This window comes from Odontesthes bonariensis, chromosome 4 (assembly GCF_027942865.1).
Source record: "Odontesthes bonariensis isolate fOdoBon6 chromosome 4, fOdoBon6.hap1, whole genome shotgun sequence".
NCBI lineage: Eukaryota > Metazoa > Chordata > Actinopteri > Atheriniformes > Atherinopsidae > Odontesthes > Odontesthes bonariensis.
Window position 1 is genome coordinate 14,029,272 of NC_134509.1, and position 21,018 is coordinate 14,050,289.

At 44.7% G+C, this 21,018-nt stretch overlaps 1 protein-coding gene across 4 annotated transcripts; it reads right to left on the bottom strand.

Annotated features, from left to right (window-relative positions):
* Positions 1 to 12,163: 12,163 nt before the first annotated feature.
* Positions 12,164 to 19,403, bottom strand: ppm1kb (protein phosphatase, Mg2+/Mn2+ dependent 1Kb). 4 transcript variants are annotated; one of them, XM_075463105.1, is made up of 7 exons: positions 19,313 to 19,403; positions 17,875 to 18,399; positions 17,660 to 17,760; positions 15,541 to 15,706; positions 15,125 to 15,269; positions 14,686 to 14,820; positions 12,164 to 14,070 (listed from the first exon to the last, which is right to left on the bottom strand). In XM_075463105.1, exons 2-7 carry the CDS (start codon positions 18,342 to 18,344, stop codon positions 13,939 to 13,941), a joined length of 1,149 nt encoding a protein of 382 aa, XP_075319220.1. In that variant the 5' UTR covers positions 18,345 to 18,399; positions 19,313 to 19,403; the 3' UTR covers positions 12,164 to 13,938. The 4 variants fall into 4 exon arrangements, with proteins under 4 accessions (XP_075319220.1, XP_075319221.1, XP_075319218.1 ...); XM_075463106.1 differs by having other exon boundaries at positions 17,875 to 18,352; positions 19,313 to 19,398; XM_075463103.1 differs by having other exon boundaries at positions 17,875 to 18,352; positions 19,253 to 19,395.
* Between the last annotated feature and the right edge of the window lie 1,615 nt (positions 19,404 to 21,018).

Below are 21,018 nucleotides of genomic sequence, written 5' to 3' on the forward strand. Positions count from 1 at the left end.
CACTGGAAAACGGACATTAAAAAATAACAACAATACATAAAAGGCACAGTGTGGACTTAGGAATTACATGAGACATTCACAGGCTCTAGTGTCTTATGTCACTAAAGTGGCTGCGTGTTCATGCAATTTGCATTACTTTGATCAGAGTTCTTGTTACCACTGAGGACACAGAGGTCTGGCTCTTAAATTTCTGTGCAGATGTGGAAGTTTAAGAAGCATCATTCTCAGAGGCCACTATTCTGTGGCATCGTGAATATTGCCCCTAATGCTTCTCTTTTTGTGCGTGAAATAAAATTCACACACACATCACCTGACTTGTTTCCTGCATATCCAGACAGAGCATCTGCACTCTCGCATCAGAGAAATCAAAATACAAAGCAGAAGTTGCCGACATCCTAAGAAAACTATCGCAAAGTAGAGAAAAGCTCAGTTGGAATGACTTACCGTGTAATGAGGATGCGAGAGGGCAGCTGGTGGAGACTGACGGAACAGAAAATCAGAGCAGCCTGAAAAACATCAGCTCACGGGGGACTTTTAACTGCTGTCCTGCAAAGCTGCACAGCGGAGTAACCCTTTACTGACCACTCAACTCCACAAGCCAACTTCTAAAAAAGCCATCTTTTAATGTCCGTCTGTCTGTCTGCTCCAACCATTATAAAGAAAAATACCCACACAAATGTAAATGATGGATACGCGTTGTCCCTGAATCTGAAAAGTAAACGACTGCAGTAACGGTAAAAAAAAAAAAAAAAAAAGACCTTTATATTTTACATGATTCGTTTGGCGTTTTCTTATCAACCCAGAAAGATTCTGCTGTTTGGATATTCACACGTAAGGTAGAGGATCAGTTTTCAACTTTTGGATTTACATATTCGTCTTTCAAAATGTGCCAGGATGGCATAAACACCGAGCTGGAGGTGACATCATGCTGTCCCAGTCATGAGTACGTGATGTGAATACCACCCTGCTTTTTGATTATTTCATTTTAAGATGCTTTACTTGGGTGTTAGATTTTTTTCCTTTTAGAAAGCAGAAACGTGTTTGAACGTATGCACGTTTTTCCACACTAATCCGGACATTTTTCAAGGCTGCGCAAGGACCCGTAAAAACATTTACATCATTATACATAAGATATTTAAGACCTTTTAGTTGTGGGGTCCATTTTAACTTGGGTGATACCTCATTGAGCTGGCTGGCTTTGCTAGAGGCTACGGTTTAAAAAGGAATCAAAACAATCAGATGTTGGTCATTAAAAATAATCGAGAAGAAACTTGAGTCTTTAAATGTTGGAAAACTGTATATAGATTTTCATTTTTAGTAAACAACATTTTATAGACAGACATGTAGTGTATGAACTTTGCTTAGTGTGATACAAAGTAATTCAAGGGAACTGTGAGAAACAGGGTACTCTAGTCTTCCCACGTAGGAGAATGTGCAACCAATTGAGGAACTAGATGTCCCAGTGAAACAATTGTTGCATCTTGCTCACAAGATTGTTTTACGTATGCTGATTGTAACTAAGCTGTGTAATAAAAAGAACTACACGGGGAAAGTCGGATGGAGTCGTTTGAGCACGGGTGAAGGAGTAAGTTCTGTCACTCCGTCCGGCTCCCCTTGCAAGTAAAAATACAATCTTGTGCACTGTGTGTTTTGTTGATCACTGGGGTTGTCTTGAGTGAGCTGTGTTCCAGCTGGGTTAACTTTTAGACCCAACATTTCTTGGTCCTTCGAGCCGGATGATGTATTTAACTCTCTGTGACTTCTACATAAATATTGTAACTTGTGACATTCGCATAGCATGATGGGTTGACAGATCTACACGGTTGGAACTTTTCATATTCGAGGGTTGAGATTCCCATCATGCTATGCGAATGTCACAAGTTACAATATTTATGTAGAAGTCACAGAGAGTTAAATACATCTTAACACCCGATGCAAGGGTTAACGTGGAAGATTTCATAAACAAGCACAGGCAGCTCTGTAATTCATACAGACTGAACAGCTCAGAAATGGAAGTCACCTTTAGGAGGTGTCTGACATATGACTGGGATCGGGTCAGGGGTGAATTTACAGGGTTAGCTGCTGGTGACCAGGCCCTACTGCCCCATACTGACAATGCACTTACGCAACAGAGAGATGCAGTGTATGGCCGCACGAGGGACATATTTATCAAATCAAATCAAATTTATCTGTAGCACATTTCATGTACTAAACAATTCAAAGTGCTTTACATTAAATAAAAGGGAGTGTAAGAAGCATTAAAAATACGTAAAAGAATATCAAATAATTTAAATGAATTTAACACAAGCAACAGTACAGATAAGTTCAAAGATTTCATGCATGAGAAAAGAAATGTTTTTAGACCAGTATTTAAAAAAATGATCAAAACAGCAGTAATGTTGCCACGCAGCATAGCCGTATGCAAGTGTGCAGCACACACCCGAGGTTAAGACCCCGTCACTAAAGGAAATGCATTAGCAGACAAAACCGCCAAGGAAGCAGCAACAGGCTTGCATGGGATGCATTTGATGCTCCAAGAGACGACATCAAACCCCCACATTGACCACCAAGTCCTTAAAGAAATGCAAACAAATGCTCCAAATTTTTTTTGCAGAGCATGTCTTATTTGTTGTAAGTGTAGCGTGGTGCAGAGTGAAGACTGCCTCCACTACACATTTAATTTGTTGTATTTATTTTGTTCTGCAAAGAGCAAAAGTAGGTAAACTTATTTATTACAGTTCGCCACACACAGCTTCTTTGACATTCACGTGCGTGTTCTCGTTCTCTAATAACATCAGCACCAACATCAAAACAAATAATTATGTATGTTACATCACTATTCAAAAACCAGTTTCATCAAGTACATTCAATATCAACTTTTTTCTGAAATACACAGTCAGTCAATCACGCCTCCCAAACATTGTCATATTAACCAAATTAATTATTTATTTATTTATTAAACCATGAACTAAACATGAGCAGCGCGGGCTCTTAAAGCGACACTCCGGAATTTTCGACATTGGACCTCATTTCCGAGTCAACCAGAGTGTAAGAAATGTGTACAGATGTTTTTTTTTTTTTTTAAATTCCATGCAGCCCTTGTAAAACCACTGGTCGCTGTTGCTAAGCTAGCGCAAGTGATCCACTTTTGGTAGCCTGCCACAAGAAAACAGTCTTGCCCAATTCAATAAACACTCAAAGCACATCAATTGTCTTGCCAGGCTATCGATGCAAATATCTACGTTGATAGAGAGATTTAGGGAGTAAAACCAACCTTACAATTATATTTTATCACCCGCAGCCATTCTTGCATCCTGGTTTGAAAGTTTGGCAGCCGCGGACTAATATCTAGCACCAATCTTACCGGCAATACTTTCACATAACTTCTGATACCCATTCTTACAGCAATTACACAAACCAACAGTAAATCACTATAGCAGGTAAATACAAAAGCATAGCAAAGGTTATAGGTAACGTAAGCTAAGTCATCATCACTGAACCATGTGCTACCATCATGAAAGCAGAAAGCCTGTACCAACCTGTTCTTCAGAGACTGTTTGCACCACAGTGGCTGTCCTTGGTATACCTGGGAAGGCGGATGGCACTGCAGACGGTTTCAGAACTTTCTTTGCGGACTTTCTGGACTTTATGAAATCATCGGAGCTGAAGTGATCACTGCAGATGACCCGGATACGCAGCGTCTCCATCGGAGTTTGTACGTCTTATCCTGCAGCTGGGAGCCAGAGTTTTGTTCTTTCCGGATCTTTTAATGGAAAACAATGAAAACTTTTCGGAAACCATCTATTGGCTCTATTGTTGCAATTAGCAAAGGCACACTGATTTACCATGTTGCCACGTTGTTGGTTTATAATCCGCTCGCTGCAAACTCGCTCGATCCAAACGCAACAGATGTAGAACTAGCTTGGAACTAGCAGCTCACAACTGCCGAGAGTAAGGTAAAATTCCGCTGACCACTAGAAACTAGTCCCTCATATGATAAAAATCCATGTAATGCAAGGTCAGTTTTATTTCAAACATTACTCTATCACCACTGACCTTTACATCCACTGCCTGACATAATAATTGATGTGCTTTGAGTGTTTATTGAATTGGGCAAGACTGTTTTTTTGTGGCAGGCTACCAAAAGTGGATCACTTGCGCTAGCTTAGCAACAGCGACCAGGGCTGCATGGAATTAAAAAACAAACAAACAAAAAAAACATCTGCACACATTTCTTGCACTCTGGTTGACTCGGAAATGAGGTCCAATGTCGAAAATTCCGAAGTGTCGCTTTAAGATCAACTTCTATTCCATTTCCTCTCCAGCTTCACGCGCTCGAGGTTGCTAGGCGACCAACGCTTCCACTGGCCACCCATCCTAAGTACGTTACGTTCGCTGAACAAGTAATGTTCATAAACAAAATCACAAAGTCCAACTGGGATTATAAAGTACCACATAAACATTGTCATATTAACCAAATTAATTATGTATCTATTTAAAGTTATTTATTTCTTAAACCATAAACTACACATGAGCAGCGCAGATCGACTACTATTCTCCAGCTGAACGGGCGCTCGAGGTTGCTAGGCAACCATCACTAACCACTGGCCAGCCATCCTCAGTACATTACGTTCGCTGAACAAGTAACGTTTATAAACAAAATCACATTAAGTCCAACCGGGATTATAAAATACCACATAACATATTCACACATCAATTACACCCTTCTAACCCTCCCTTCTTACCTGCAAAGAGCAAAAGTAGGTAAACTTATTTATTACAGTTCGCCACACACAGCTTCTTTCACATTCACGTCTGTGTTCTCGTTCGCGGAACGTATTCCCGCGAGACTTCCTTTGTCCCTGCACACACAGTGTAGCGAACGAGCCCTCTGCTGGTAGGGGTTAGACACTGCATCCCGATTGATTGATGACAATATTTTACACTAAATAATAACAACAATAAACTAATCTCCTATCTAATCAGAAAACACCCAGACTATTTTCACCACCCTGAACATGAGCTGTCCAAAATGGGAAATCAAATTAACTATCAATAATAATCACTTAGGTGTATTAACGCACTGATGGCTCTGTATGCCACACTAGCACAATGCTCAGGGCAATGTAAGACCTAAACGTGGTCAGTTCCCGCAAGCTCAACACCCATTTCAATATCTACATATGGACTTTATCGAATTGAACAAATGCCAGAACTACAAGTATTGCCTTGTCCTGATATGCCCTTTTTCTAAATGGGTTGAAATAGTTCTGAGCAAACATGCGGACGCTTTGACAGTAGCTAAGGCACTCTGTAAGTCCATAGTACCTCAATATGGCATTCCTGAGAAACTGTATAGTGATAATGGCACCCACTTTGTCAATGATGTTGTGTCCAGGATGGCACAGCATTTGGGAATGACATTAAAAAAAATCATTGTTCTTACCACCCACAAAGTGCTGGGCTGGTGGAAAGAACAAATGGGACAATCAAACAAAGACTCAGGAAAACAATGGAGCAAACGGGGAAAGCATGGCCAGACTGTTTAGACCTAGTCAAGCTGTACATGCGAATCACACCCACAGGGAATGGTTTAACTCCATTTGAAATAGTCCAAGGCAGACCCTTTCGATTACCTGTGTTTGCAGCAGACGACAATAAAGCAGTAGAAGAGACCACACTGGCAGAATGGATGTGCAAAATGTTGCAAGAGAAATAAATTGTGAGTGCAAATGATCTGCCGAATGCTGTTATTTCTCCACAGAAACGACATGCCAAACCAGGAGATTGGGTCCTGATAAAAGTCATAAAGCGGAAGTGTTGGTCAAGTCCACGCTGGGAAGGCCCGTTCCAGGTCCTGCTGTCGACTCCCACAGCAGTGAAAATCGCTGAAAGGTCAACGTGGATACATCTCAGCCACTGCAAGACGGTAACACATTTCCCAGCTGACAACGAGTAGTGGTGGAAGTCTGGCTACAAAGGGCAGTGTGATACATAGCTCACACTAGGTCTCAAACCAGTGAAGAAAACAACTGATCCACACTCATTTAGAATGGCGGGAAAACTCTGTCTGGTGGTTACAGGACTGTTTTTAGGTGTATCCCTAAGGCTGTGGACATGGTCAGGAGCAGGAGGGCTGCAGCGATCACGACGATGGACATACCATACCAACCATGACTGGATTCCTGAGGACCCTAAACACCCAATAGACACTATGTGGTACTCTTATGCGCGAGTGTTAACTCGCACTTACAACAGATAGCGTGGGTTATCAACATTCAAGTATCAAAATTGATGACACTGTCTCCCACGCAGTGGGACTACGAAATGGCATAAATGACACCATGTTCTGGATAAATTACAACTACACCATCAAAGGGGAACTAAGACCACAGAAAGTGTTTATGAATTTAACTGGAAAACATGCCATGTGTTATTGTCAAGAGAATGGTTCAGTCCCTGTAGGTAGTCTTAATATGACTGCTGACTGTGATCAAACGATGGTGAGTGGAGAAGGGGCTCCAGTAAAAATAAATGCAAATTCAAACGGCACTTATTTGGTGCAAGGTGGATGGTGGTTGTGTGGACGAGATGCATATCTGATGCTGCCAGCCAATTGGACGGGCGTGTGTGCGCCCATATTCGTGACTGACCATACAATTATAATCAATGCAATTCCAGGTCAACTAAAGATGGGTGCGAGAAGAAAAAGAGATATTCCCGAGTTCAAACCACATGATGCAGTCTGGGGCTCAGATGTCCCTGATGAACACAAACATTGGTCAACCGGCAACAAAGTCTTGCTTTCTGTCTTTCCCTGGCTGGGAGTGGGCAAGAATGTGCTCCATTTGGAAACCATAGACTATAGACTTGGAGCTTTCATTAATCTTACATCAATAGTGCATGAAGGTCAAAACAGAGAAATAAATGCTTTGCGGACAATGGTTCTTCAGAACAGAATGGTGATGATAAATACTTCATGTTGTACCTACATTCCGGACGAAATCGTAACTAATGTATCCGTAGCTATGCAAGGCCTACGTAACCTTCAAAAGGCCATAGGTCAAGACAATAATGCTAAAGGTCTCGACTTGATGTCCTGGCTGACTTCAGGACCATGGTGGCACATCCTAATGCGAATTGCAATACCTATTCTCTGTGTCATGTTTCTGCTTTGCCTATTCACAATGTGCATTATTCCTTGTCTTAAATCAATGATTAACAATATGATGGCAGGAATGTTTTCTAACTATGTCTTACTTGTCCAACATGACCCAGAGGAGCTCAGCAAGGATGCTACAGTCTAAGTGACACCAATACTGAAAACACATTATGTGAATGGTACTAGGTTGATATTGACTCGTGGTAACTAAAAATGAAAAATAGGAGGGAAATGTTGGAAAACTGTATATAGATTTTCATCCATCCATCCATCCATCCATCCATTATCTGCCGCTTGTCCGGGGATCGGGTCGCGGGGGCAGCAGCCTAAGCAGAGAAACCCAGACGTCCCTGTCCCCGGCCACTTCCTCCAGCTCTTCTGGGGGGACCCCGAGGCGTTCCCAGGTCAGCCGAGAGACATAGTCTCTCCAACGTGTCCTGGGTCTTCCCCGGGGTCTCCTCCCAGTGGGACGGGCCCGGAACACCTCACCAGGGAGGTGTCCAGGAGGCATTCTCACCAGATGCCCGAGCCACCTCATCTGACTCCTCGATGCGGAGGAGCAGCGGTTCTACTCCGAGCCCCTCCCGGATGACCGAGCTTCTCACCCTATCTCTAAGGGAGAGCCCAGACACCCTGCGGTGGAAACTCATTTCGGCTGCTTGTATTCGCGATCTCGTTCTTTCGGTCACTACCCACAGCTCGTGACCATAGGTGAGGGTAAGAACATAGACTGACCAGTAAATCGAGAGCTTCGCCTTCTGGCTCAGCTCCTTCTTCACCACGACGGGCCGGTGCAGATCCCGCATCACTGCAGACGCCGCACCGATCCGCCTGTCAATCTCCTGCTCCATTCGTCCCTCACTCGCGAACAAGACCCCGAGATACTTGAACTCCTCCACTTGGGGAAGGATCTCATTCCCGACCCGGAGAGAGCATTCCACCCTTTTCCGGCTGAGGACCATGGTCTCAGATTTGGAGGTGCTGATTCTCATCCCAGCCGCTTCACACTCGGCAGCGAACCGCTCCAGTGAGAGCTGGAGGTCACGGCCCGACGACGCCAACAGAACCGCATCGTCCGCAAAAAGCAGAGACCCGATTCTGAGGTCGCCAAAACGGACCCCCTCAACGCCCTGGCTGCGCCTAGAAATTCTGTCCATAAAAATTATGAACAGAATCGGTGACAAAGGGCAGCCCTGACGGAGTCCAACCCTCACAGGAAACATGTCCGACTTACTGCCAGCAATGCGGACCAAACTCTGACACCGGTCATACAGAGACCGAACAGCCCATATCAAGGAGTCCGGCACTCCATACTCCCGGAGCACCCCCCACAAGAGTCCCCGAGGGACACGGTCGAACGCCTTCTCCAAGTCCACAAAACACATGTAGACCAGTTGGGCGAACTCCCATGCACCCTCCAGGATCCTGCCGAGGGTATAGAGCTGGTCCACTGTTCCACGGCCAGGACGAAAACCACACTGCACCTCCTGAATCCGAGATTCGACTATCCGGCGGATCCTCCTCTCCAGTACCCCCGAATAGACCTTGCCAGGGAGGCTGAGGAGTGTGATCCCCCTATAGTTGGAACACACCCTCCGGTCCCCCTTTTTAAAGAGGGGGACCACCACCCCGATCTGCCAGTCCAGACGCACTGCCCCCGATGTCCACGCGATGCTACAGAGGCGTGTCAACCAATACAGCCCTACAACATCCAGAGCCTTGAGGAACTCAGGGCGGACCTCATCCACCCCCGGGTCCTTGCCACCGAGGAGTTTTTTAACCACCTCGGCAACCTCAGCCCCAGAAATGGGAGGCCCCACGTCCGAGCTCCCCAACTCTGCTTCCTTATCGGAAGGCGTGTCGGTAGGATTGAGGAGGCCCTCGAAGTACTCCCCCCACCGACTCACGACGTCCCCAGTTGAGGTCAGTAGAGCCCCGCCCTCACCATACACGGTGTTGACGGTGCACCGCTTCCCCCCCCCCTGAGCCGCCGGATGGTGGACCAGAATCTCTTCGAGGCCATCCGGAAGTCGTTCTCCATGGCCTCCCCGAACTCCTCCCAAGCCCGAGTTTTTGCCTCAGCAACCGCCGAGGCCGCGTTCCGCTTGGCCTGTCGGTACCCATCAGCTGCTTCCAGAGTCCCACTGGCCAAAAAGGCCCGATAGGACTCCTTCTTCAGCTTGACGGCTTCCCTCACCACTGGGGTCCACCTGCGGGTTTGGGGGTTGCCGCCACGACAGGCACCGACGACCTTACGGCCACAGCTCCGGTCGGCCGCCTCAACAATGGAGGCACGGAACCTGGCCCATTCGGGCTCAATGTCCCCCACCTCCCCCGAGACATGGCTGAAGCTCTGCCAGAGGTGGGAGTTGAAACTCCTCCTTACAGGGGATTCCGCCAGCCGTTCCCAACAGACCCTCACAATACGTTTGGGCCTGCCAGGTCTGACCGGCTTCCTCCCCCACCAGCGGAGCCAACTCACCACCAGGTGGTGATCAGTTGACAGCGCCGCCCCTCTCTTCACCCGAGTGTCCAGGACATGCGGCCGCAAGTCCGACGATACAACCACAAAGTCGATCATCGAGCTGCGGCCTAGGGTGTCCTGGTGCCAAGTGCACATATGGACACCCTTATGCCTGAACATGGTGTTCGTTATGGACAGTCCGTGACGAGCACAGAAGTCCAACAACAAAACACCACTATGATTCAGATCGGGGGGGCCGTTCCTCCCAATCACGCCCCTCCAGGTCTCACTGTCATTGCCCACGTGAGCATTGAAGTCCCCCAGCAGGACGAGGGAGTCTCCCGGAGGAGCACTCTCCAGTGCCTCCTCCAGGGACTCCAAAAAGGTTGGGTACTCTGAACTGCTGTTCGGTGCATAAGCACAAACAACAGTCAGGACCCGTCCCCCCACCCTAAGGCGGAGGGAGGCTACCCTCTCGTCTCGTCGGTAAACCCCAATGTACAGGCGCACAGCTGGGGGGCAATAAGTATGCCCACACCTGCTCTACGCCTCTCACCGCGGGCAACTCCAGAGTGGAAGAGAGTCCAACCCCTCTCGAGGAGGCTGGTTCCGGAGCCCAAGCCATGCGTCGAGGTGAGTCCGACTATATCTAGCCGGAACCGCTCAGCCTCGCGCACCAGCTCAGGCTCCTTCCCCAGCAGAGAGGTGACGTTCCACGTCCCAAGAGCCAGCATCAGTAGCCGAGGATCAGACCGCCAAGGTCTCTGCCTTCGGCTGCCGCCCAGCTCACAAAGCGCCCAGCTCACAAAGCACCCGACCCCCATGGCCCCTCCCACGGGTGGTGAGCCCGTCAGAAGGGGGACCCGTGTAATTTCTTCGGGCTGTGCCCGACCGAGCCCCACGCGCACAGACCCGGCCACCAGGCGCTTGCCGGCGGGCCCCACCCCTGGGCCTGGCTCCAGGAGGAGGCCCCGGTAACCCACGTCCGGGCGAAGGTACACGTTCTCCAAAGATAGTATTCATCATAGGGGTTTTATGAGCTGTTCTTTGTCTGGTCCCTCATCTAGGATCTGTTTGCCATGGGTGACCCTACCAGGGGCTTAAAGGGATAGTTTGCCTCTTTTGACATGAAGCTGTATGACATCCCATATTAGCAACATCATTTATGAACATTGACTTACCCCCTGCTGCGTCCTGTGAGCGGAGTCCCAGCTGAGTTTTGGAGTTGACGAAGGTAGTCCGGCTAGTTGGCTGGGGACACAAAAATAAAGCGTCTTGCTTCTCAAAACAATATGCGTTCAAAAGAGTGATACATTTGCATCACAAAAATCGTTGTCCAGGAAAAAGTCAGACCTCACATCGCTTTGCCCTATTTTTGCCTCCCTTGATATCAATGCGTCCAGCCACCTAGCGATAGCCGCACGTTACGGTGTTTACTGCTCGGAAGCAGGGGAGTGCTCGGTCTGCTCTTCGGTCTGCAGAGTTTACATTGGATGCATTGATATCAAGGGAGGCAAAAATAGCGCCAAGCGATGTGAGGTCTAACTTTTTCCTGGACAACGATTTTGTGATGCAAATGTATCACTCTTTTGAACGCATATTGTTTTGAGAAGCAAGACGCTTTATTTTTGTGTCCCCAGCCAACTAGCCGGACTACCTTCGTCAACTCCAAAACTCAGCTGGGACTCCGCTCACAGGACGCAGCGGGGGTAAGTCAATGTTCATAAATGATGTTGCTAATATGGGATGTCATACAGCTTCATGTCAAAAGAGGCGAACTATCCCTTTAAAGCCCCAGACAACATAGCTCCCAGACTCATTGGGGTACGCAAACCCCCCCACCACGGTAAGGTGACAGCTCATGGGGGGATATATATATATATATATATATAGAGAGATTTTCATTTTTAGTAAACAACATTTTATAGACAGACATGTAGTGTGTGAACTTTGCTTAGTGTGATACAAAGTAATTCAAGGGAACTGTGAGAAACAGGGTGCTCTGTTCTTCCCACATAGGAGAATGTGCAACCACTCAACACGTGAGGAACTAGATGTCCCAGTGAAACATTTGTTGCATTTTGCTCACAAGATTGTTTTACGTATGCTGATTGTAACTAAGCTGTGTAATAAAAAGAACTACACGGGGAAAGTCGGGTGGAGTCGTTTGAGCACGGGTGAAGGAGTAAGTTCTGTCACTCCGTCCGGCTCCCCTTGCAAGTAAAAATACAATCTTGTGCACTGTGTGTTTTGTTGATCACTGGGGTTGTCTTGAGTGAGCTGTGTTCCAGCTGGGTTAACTTTTAGACCCAACATTTTCCCAGACGGTAGTCAGTCTGTCGGGTAATTACAAATCTGTTAGCAGGGCTAACTTAGACACACAGGTACCAGTGTTAAACGATAAGATTCTAGAAATCCCAGCTTGTGGAATTGGGTTTGTAAGAATTCCTAAAACATTTTTGATAAAAATAAAGAGCTGAAGGGTGTGGTGAGGTGAAATATTTACGACTGCCCAAAATCAGAAAAAACAACAAACACTTGATTCATTGTCTTTAATTGAAGTGTGAAGAGCCATTTAGACCAAAAAAAACAAAACAAAAAAAAACACACACAACACTAACAGTATTGTAAATACAGTCACATTGAAGTCATTGGAACAGATCCACAGCTACAGTGAGAATATTTGCAAGGCGTTTGAACACATTTCAGTAAAATACTGAACACACAGTGACAAACGGGTGAGGCTGTGGGAGGAGGCCGTCCGTTGCACAAAGACAAAGTCCTTTCACATCAAGGCGTAAATGAGATTCATCTGCAACTCTCGCAGATAAAACAGTGCTGATAAATATTAAGTGCTGCATTTGCCTAGTACCGACAACCACGAAACAAAGGGTAAGAAAAACCGAACAAATAATGGACAGTCCCACTCACGGTTCAAGTCCAACAGGCATCGGACAAACGCAGCTTAACGACCACAATGCCTCACAGATTCAGATCTCTTTTTCCTCTTCTGAAACGCTTAATCCGACATTCACACCGTCTTCCATGGCTCTTTGCTCTGTAGTGTTGCATTGAGAATGCTTTGCTCTGTCCCGAGTGACTCAAATGATAGAAATGAGGAGTTACAGGTTATTCTTTTAGGTGAAATCAAAACGATGCGGCTTTGCACAACACAAGCGCCCATACAAAATGTCCCGCAGGCGCGCAAAAATATTCAGATACGAGGGATTTAACCAGGCTATCACACAAATTCACCGGAACCATCGGCTTTACAGAAATACATAAATACAACTATTTACAAAAATACTCTGTACATTTCTGCACACCTGAACACTTCTTTCAGATCAGCACAGATAACAACACGTACACGACCTAAAGTGGTGTTTCAATGAGTTTTTATACATTTCCAGTTCGGCCACTGAAACGCTGCTCGTATGAGCAGCTTCATTCACTAGATCACTTGGGGTTCTGGTTAATGTCTCCCGAACCTTCAAGATTGTGCAAAAAAGGGCTTCAAAGTTTTTGAGCGGCGCTTTGGTTCCAATCTGAAGTAAAGTGAAAACGGAAGGAGCCGCAAATGTTTGTGGGGAGACAAATCCGTAAAGGGGGAAACTTTAATCCACATACACAGACGCTCTGAAACTCCAGAACTGAACGACTGTCTTTTCGTTTTACTCATGATACAAGTTTCTAAAGTTTTTTTTTTTTTTTTTGGGGGGACATCTCATCTTGTAGATTGTTATATGCCTATACAACAGTTAGAATTATTTCCAATGATTATCAAGCATCGAAGTTCAAATGCTGCGTTTTTTCTTGCTTTCTTTAATGTCTTCGGTATTAGGAAGTGGTTTAAAAAAAATAAAACCGTCACTCTTTAAACTGGTGAAATCCAGATGCTCGACTTTCTTTAAATGCAACACAGTTTGGTTGCTAAAAAGTATCGGTTGCTAAAAAAAAAAAGACAGTCAGAACCAGGAACACTGTTCGTAAAATCTTAGCCAGAGCTGGCACTATATTAGTTTTCCTGTTATCATGAATTCCTTCCTACCGTTCAAATACTTCTCAGCTTCCAGCACCTATGAGGTCATCGGCTTGAAAATCTTAGTTTTTTTTTTTCCTTTGGTGAACATCATGAATTTACCACCTGTTACTTTACAGAGGCTAATAAGAGTCACGCTGCTCTAATTAAAAAAAAACAAACAAACAAAAACAATACCTACTGGGTATCATTGTTGAATCAAGGGCACCAACTGTATTGCACATGTTAACTGGGTCCTCACACCGCACCTTTTTAATCCAACAACCTGGCATATTAGGCCCAGCGGCCACTGGAAACAAAACTTCTGCTGAAGGAGAAACTCGGGTCTGAACTCTTGTGTTTTCCCCAAGCTCCAAACGGCACCACAATGATGGTGCTGTTGTCCTCTGAGCCATATTGGAGAGCCTAAAAGAGAGAGCCACAATGCAAGAGTATATGAAACATATGTCGAAAGGTCTGAAAGAAAGCAACTGGTTCTTTAGAGCTTAGAGGCCAAGAGAGGCCGACCGCTACCCTGGCACTCATCGAGATGTCTGAAAACGAATGCTTAATGAAAGCTAAAGCTGCGCTGGACGTGGAAATAAAGCTGTTTGCAAGCATGTGCGGCGCATCGGCTCTGAAAGGAGATGTTTCTGCATAGGTGTGCTACCCCCATGTGGTGAGAAAATGGCATGAGAAGCTTTGTCATGCAGATCGTTGTTCTTTTTATACTGTGTGCTACATGTGTTTCAGTCACACGTACAAGTGGCTCTAATTTTCACAGCATTTTCCAACAGAATTAGCAAAAAGCTGAGTTTCTGAAGGAAAGTCAGTATTAGACAAATAAAAGAGGAATGTCTCACAACACTGAATGGCATGTGTTTGTGTCTTTATAAGGTGCTGAATGTAGGCTAACCTGCATAGACAAACACACGAAATGGTGTCCAACACTAAATAACCTAAAAAGTGCCATCTGTCATTCATTCTGTTGGGTTTCTCTGTGGATGTACATATCTGAAAATTAAGCACAGTTGTTTTTACCTGGTCAGATATTCTCTGAGCTGCCTCTTTGGGGTCATGGCACTGGTTGATAACATTACAGATCTCCTGGCTATTCATTATAAAGTTGACGCCATCTGTGGTCAGCGCCAGGAACGAGTCATGGACGTGATGTAACTAAAAAAGTTAAACCAGTTGTTTGTTAAAGGAGTTCATGAGAGCGTAGACAAAACTTGGATGAAAAAATGGAAAATGGTTAATTTAAAAAGCAGTCGAGGTAAACTTAAGACATAACGAGGTCATGCCTTCACGGACATGTGAAAATGTGCACTGCCGGCTATCGCTACAAACATGTTGATTGATAAAAGAGCATTGATTCTTGTAAAATCAACACCGCTTAGTGCTCACATCTATAGCTGGAGGATTCACACATGAACATGGCAGTCAAAAAAAACAAAACAACAACAACTAACAAACCCACCATTATTCTTTTGGTCTCAGGCTCAGCGATGACACCCATCTTCTTCAGATCAAAGTCTCCAATGCTGCGCGTCATTGCCAATCTACCGTTGACGTTTGGCTGTCCCAGACTATTCCAGGTGATAAAACCTCCGCTCTTCTTTACCCTTAAGGCCAATGCAGATGTGGAGAGGAGCACACACACATTAACAGACCCCAAATCAGATCAGAGAATCAGAGGCGACAACATACTTCTCAGGCAACTTATCAATAATGAAGCTACATCTGGGCATGTCATGCAACTTTCATTCCCCAATGCTCAGTACTCAGTCTTTTGATCTATGGAAATAACGTCTCCCAGGATAAAAACCCAGCTAGCTGAAATCAGACGGAAAGAGCTTCGCCCACATCAACGCACCACCAACTCACATCCTTTACCTCTCTTTCTCGTCCTTCCTTTCGGGGGTGTGGTCGACAGTGAGTTTAAGGACCTTGCCCTTGTGGCACAGCATGGCTCGACTATCCCCCACACTGGCAACCACCAGCTCGATGCCGTCCCTCAGCAGGGCCACAGTGGCAGTGGTTCCTGCATTTATCCCTGGTCCTACAGAGACATGAGAGAGACCATCAGATGTGGAACAAGCCACAACGAGCCCCACAGAGGGGCAAAAATTACACGGTGTGTCTCACACCATCAAATCCACACACTAGAACATAAACACATGGGTGGGAAGTCCCCTAGTTGACTTGGAGTGAACTACGGTTTACACAGTAAACAACAGAGAAGGCAGTCGCACATGCAGGTTGGACTGTTGCAGCACAGAGTTGAAATCCAAAGCAGGTTTTACAGCAGCTTAGTCTAAAGGTGAAAACTGACGTATAATGTCCAGTATTGAGCTCGATACTCAAAACTGACGTGAAAAATGTCGGAATAATCACTAACAAGGTGTATTTTATTTCTTCTGCTGTGTATGAACACATCTAAAGTTGTCAGAAAGACACTAAACAATTCCAAGGAAAACATCAGAAGGAGAGTAAAAATCTGAATAATTATGATGAACAGTTGTGTCGCTAAATGCTTGAAATTTGCACATTTACTTATTTTGTAATAGTGATGCATGTCTGTTCTTTTTGATGCAGACAAACAATAACATTCCTTTCAATGTGCAGGATAAGAAGGGTTTCTTTCCAACCATATAAATCTGGCATAAAGTGTGCAGATACATAAAGCAAAACTTAAGTTCCTTAAGGGATGACAAATTTGATTCACTCGCTAAGTCTTTTCTTCTCTAAGTTTCTGGACTGTTGTAGATTCAAACATGCAGCATCTGATGTATATTTGTCACTGACATTACACTGTACATCTCATACACTTGTTAAACCAATCCACTGTCTCACAAGAAGCGTAGCATACACTTGGTAAGAGAGGACAAAGAAAAGAAAGAGAGAAAGGATTGAGAGAAAGATAGGGAACCTTCCAGTAGTCCAGGATTTAGGACCCGCTGGACTCTCCTTCAATATCTAGCCCCTCGTCATCCACACTGGTACCAAGGGCCTCCAGCTCTTAGCTGGGTCAGCAGCTGCCGTAGATAACATGCACACACACACACAGGCATATTGGGACATTTCACACAGCGTGGCCAAAGTATGGCCACACAGCAGGTACACTAGCTTTTATATTAACACATAACCTTTGCTCACACTAAACGGTGGCTGAGAAAAGCTCATTTGAAGAGTTTCTACACAACTAAAAACACCTACAAACACCTAAATCATTCTATCTATCGAGAGACTTTTATTTTATTTTTTGCATTAACTTTTCTGCGGAATGCTCAAATTATCCTTAAAAACAATTTCGCTGACGTTGCTAAACAATATACTTGGCAGACTAACAAGTTATAAACAGATGGGTAACAAATTAAAGGAAAACAAAGCTGCTTTAACCAGACAAGACTCAAGAGCAGCTTCGATGTTTGCGTATTTTAGATAAAAAAAGGCTAAACAAAAAAGGCTAAACAACCTCCCCCCCCCAAAAAAACCCCTAATTCAGTCATTCATTTTAAGTCTTTAGTGTTAGTCGAAAGTTTTAGTTATAACATGAATTAAACCTTTCCAAAAAAGTATTTTCGTGGGTTAACATCTGGTGACTGAGGCAGAAATTTCAAATAGCTTTTCCACTGATCAGTCGATGACACCTCCGGCCCTGCGTAGTGACCCATATCTGCAATGTTTAGCCAAGCTTGTGCTCAGGTTTTTCCTTCAATTTGTTGCCTGTCTGCATACACAGATGGGCTCATGCTGCACGCACAGATGTATTAGTGTTTTGCTCTACACGTAGCTGGCTTATTGTTCAATGATTATTATGGAGAAAAAAAACAAAAACAACTCTGGCTGGAACGACAGACCTCTAACCAAATGTGTTCAGGTCATGTCAGTTGGGAAATCCAAAGCCTCAAAGCCTACTTTAGGTTTGAAGAGAGAAGAAAAAAAACATTCCAATACATTTATAAATATACGTGTCTTTACTGTACAGTAAAGGGGAAGTTACAGAACCTACCATTTGGAGAGAAGTGTAAATGCCTTGCAAAAGCTTTGTCTACTTCAAGAAAGGCTTTCGATAAAACTAACTCCAGATTGTCTTCCTCTGCCATTAGGTCCCTGAAATAAGATCACAAAGAGTATCAACTAAAAGCTCCGATTAGTAGCATCTAAATTCTTCTTCAGTCAGCTGATGTAGACATGTGGTGACAGCATGTTTTTGGATTTCCTTACTTGATGAATTTCTCCATGTATTTTTCACAGAAGTCAGCTGCCTCTGGTCCGCCATGTCCATCAAACACAGCAAAGTAAAGGATGTTGTCAGTCATTTGGGAGATCTTGTAGCGGTCTTCATTTTCCTTGCGCTGACCAATGAGGGAGGCACAGCCTACCTTTGATAAGCTAACTTTGGGTATGGGCTTGCCATAACGAATGCTGGGGGGCAGCAGGATGGGCTCATCAATACGATCGTCCCAAATGCCGAATGAATCCCAAGTGGTAAGGTGGCCACTACTGTCTGGATCGAAGCGCGTGTTGCTGTACCGTGTCCTGGAGGGTCCATGAAAGTGTCTGCTGAAGATAGTGAACTCTGGGTGGTTGTCGTGCTGGAATGGTACTGGAGCAAGAGCCATCTGGAAGAGACCACTGCGACCAACATGGGGACCGCTGCACCTGGCCAGGCGCACGAGACAGGGGACTGACATCACCCAGGCTGCACAAACACAGGATGTAGAAGCCAAGCAATGTAGTATCCAAACACTAAAGAAAAACGGATTATTTAGACAGGAGACAAAATTTAACTGAATATCAAAAAAGACCATTTATTTTTGTTCTGGAGAGGGCTGTACTGTAGCAACTGCCACCATCTCAGTTATTTAGGCTACAAAGATATCTTCAAACAAGAAATCTCAATGCAAATGATTTGCATTGTTATCTCAGAGCATACAGCAGCTAGATAAACCATACAAATCTTTATTTATTTATTATTATTTTTTTTTACCCACATCTCCATTGAGACAGATAAAACTTCAATTGTGGCGTTTACTATTATGCTGTACTTTGACATTTGCCAGACAACTTAGGATTCACAGGTAGTTGCTGTTCAAGATGTCTTACGTTCATAGGTTTAAAAGCTATACTGATGAGACATATTAATGCACTTTTAACTGCACCAGTTAACAAATTGTTAATATGTAATAGAATAAATGAAAATAAGGCCTATAAGCCATACAATCAATATATTTTTAAAAAGAAAGACGGACAACATGTAGCTGTGCCCCATGCTACACAACGTCAACAGGACCAACAACTGAAAGTCAACGATTTAGCTGCTAATACGTAGCATTATGTCGATAAAATAAAGATGTGTCCCACATAGGACGGGTCTGTGTCTCCAATGTCCCCAATAAAATATAAGTTTACAGAGCAAAAAAACAAACCGCTGGACTGATTTCATTAACTTTTGGTCTTACATTAACTTCTAAGCTGTTGTTAGGCCGACGAACTAGCTTGCTAGCTAGTTTCAGCTAGCTTCGCAGTCTGTCCAACGTAACACAGACCAACCCCCTAAACCCCATTCAGTTGTCGGTTGAATAAAAAAGAAAAAATATACCTCGAATATTTATATCTTTCAGGGTATGCTCGAATCGTTTTCAGACTTCTCACAATGTACCTCGTTATGTACTGAATGAAAAGAAACGCCTCCGCCCTCTTATCTGCGTAGAGCTTCGGATTCTTCAACGTTATCAAACAAGGCCTCCGATGTGAACGCGCCAATCAGCATGCGCTTAGTTTTACGCCCCTAAATAATTTCTTATGATTGGTCAAGGAAAGAATCATTGGCGCGTAAGCGAACCAATCATTAAGCAGTAACTTGGGCCTCTTGTAGTTAGTCGGAAAAACATAATAAGGGCCTTTAGGCCGTAAGGTGAACCTCGAAAACTCCTTCAGAACACCAGGCTTGTTCCACGCTCTCCGTACCAAACACGCTTCAGCTCATAAAAAGATTGAGTTATGTTGAGGTTTAAAAAAAAGTTTCGCCGCTCAGAACACAGTACTTTTTTAGTTCGCAACGTTTAAAGGAATAACTAGTGCCTGGCAAGGCGTATGTACATTTTCGGCAGGCGTAATAACAGTTTGGCTCGCGAGAGGTGCCACGGTTGAGACGTCATCAGAATGGACGAATCGGATAGCTGGTATGTCAGCTGAGCTTGTAAACAAACAGCACCGCAGTGGCAGCGCGATCATCCAGCAGTACCGAAGAAGACGAAATTTCGACCGAAAGATTTGTTACATGCACATATCTTCTGTTAAGCATGAGGAAATTTCATGAGGAAATTTCACCTGCACAAGGTGGAATGGAAGGAATCAGAAGGAACAAATAAAGAAGCACTTGCTGAGTTCTTATACGATGCGTGGCCACATGCTGATCTTACAGCAGTGGGAAGAAACCTCAGCTTGTACATAGCACATCAACACCAATGTCACTGTTTGACTGTACTGGAAGGTGTGCAGTCTGTTCATGCTGTGGAAGACCTGCAGTGTGACCACGAAGAATGTGACACTGTTGTTTTTGCATGCACAACATGCTGCACAGGAACATAAGACTGTCATTATTAAGAGCCCTGACACTGATGTAGCAGTCATTGCTGTGAGTCTGCAGAAAGATTTGCCATGCAGCTTGTACTTTTTCACAGGGACGGGCAACAGAACACGCATAATGGACATTACCAAGGTGTCATCAGCTCTCGGAGCCAGTGTGTGTTCAGCCTTGATTGGGATCCATACATTCACTGGGTGTGACTCCACAAGGCAAAAAGAAGACATTTGCTGTGGCATGCGAGAAAGATGTCTACCTGAAGGCTTTCAGAAATGTGGGGACTGAATTTAACTTGGACCAATCTACATTTGCATTACTTTGCAAATATGTATGCCATTTGTACGATCAGCCAACCGCAGAAAACATCAATGAGGCTAGGTACAAAGCTTTCTGTATGGCATCATCAGCCTTGCCAGAATTATCTATCCCCCCAACAAGTGATGCCCTCCACCAGCACTGCAAAAGGGCAAATTATCAGGCTAAAATAATGAGGTCATGTGTAAAGAAAAAGATTGGCGCTCCATCTCCCACTGGACATGGTTGGCATCTGGAAGATGGAAATCTTGAAGTGACATGGATGACAAGAAATCCAGCCCCTGTTTTACATGTCATACACTGTGGTTGCAGAGGGAGTGCCTGTGAGACAAAGAGATGCTCCTGTTTCTCTGCAGGACTCTGTTGTACAAACTTGTGCAGGTGTTCCAGCTGTTCAAACACCACAAAGGAAACAGAGGATAAAGAAGATGACAGCTGCCCTGACACTGACAGGGGGGAATAGT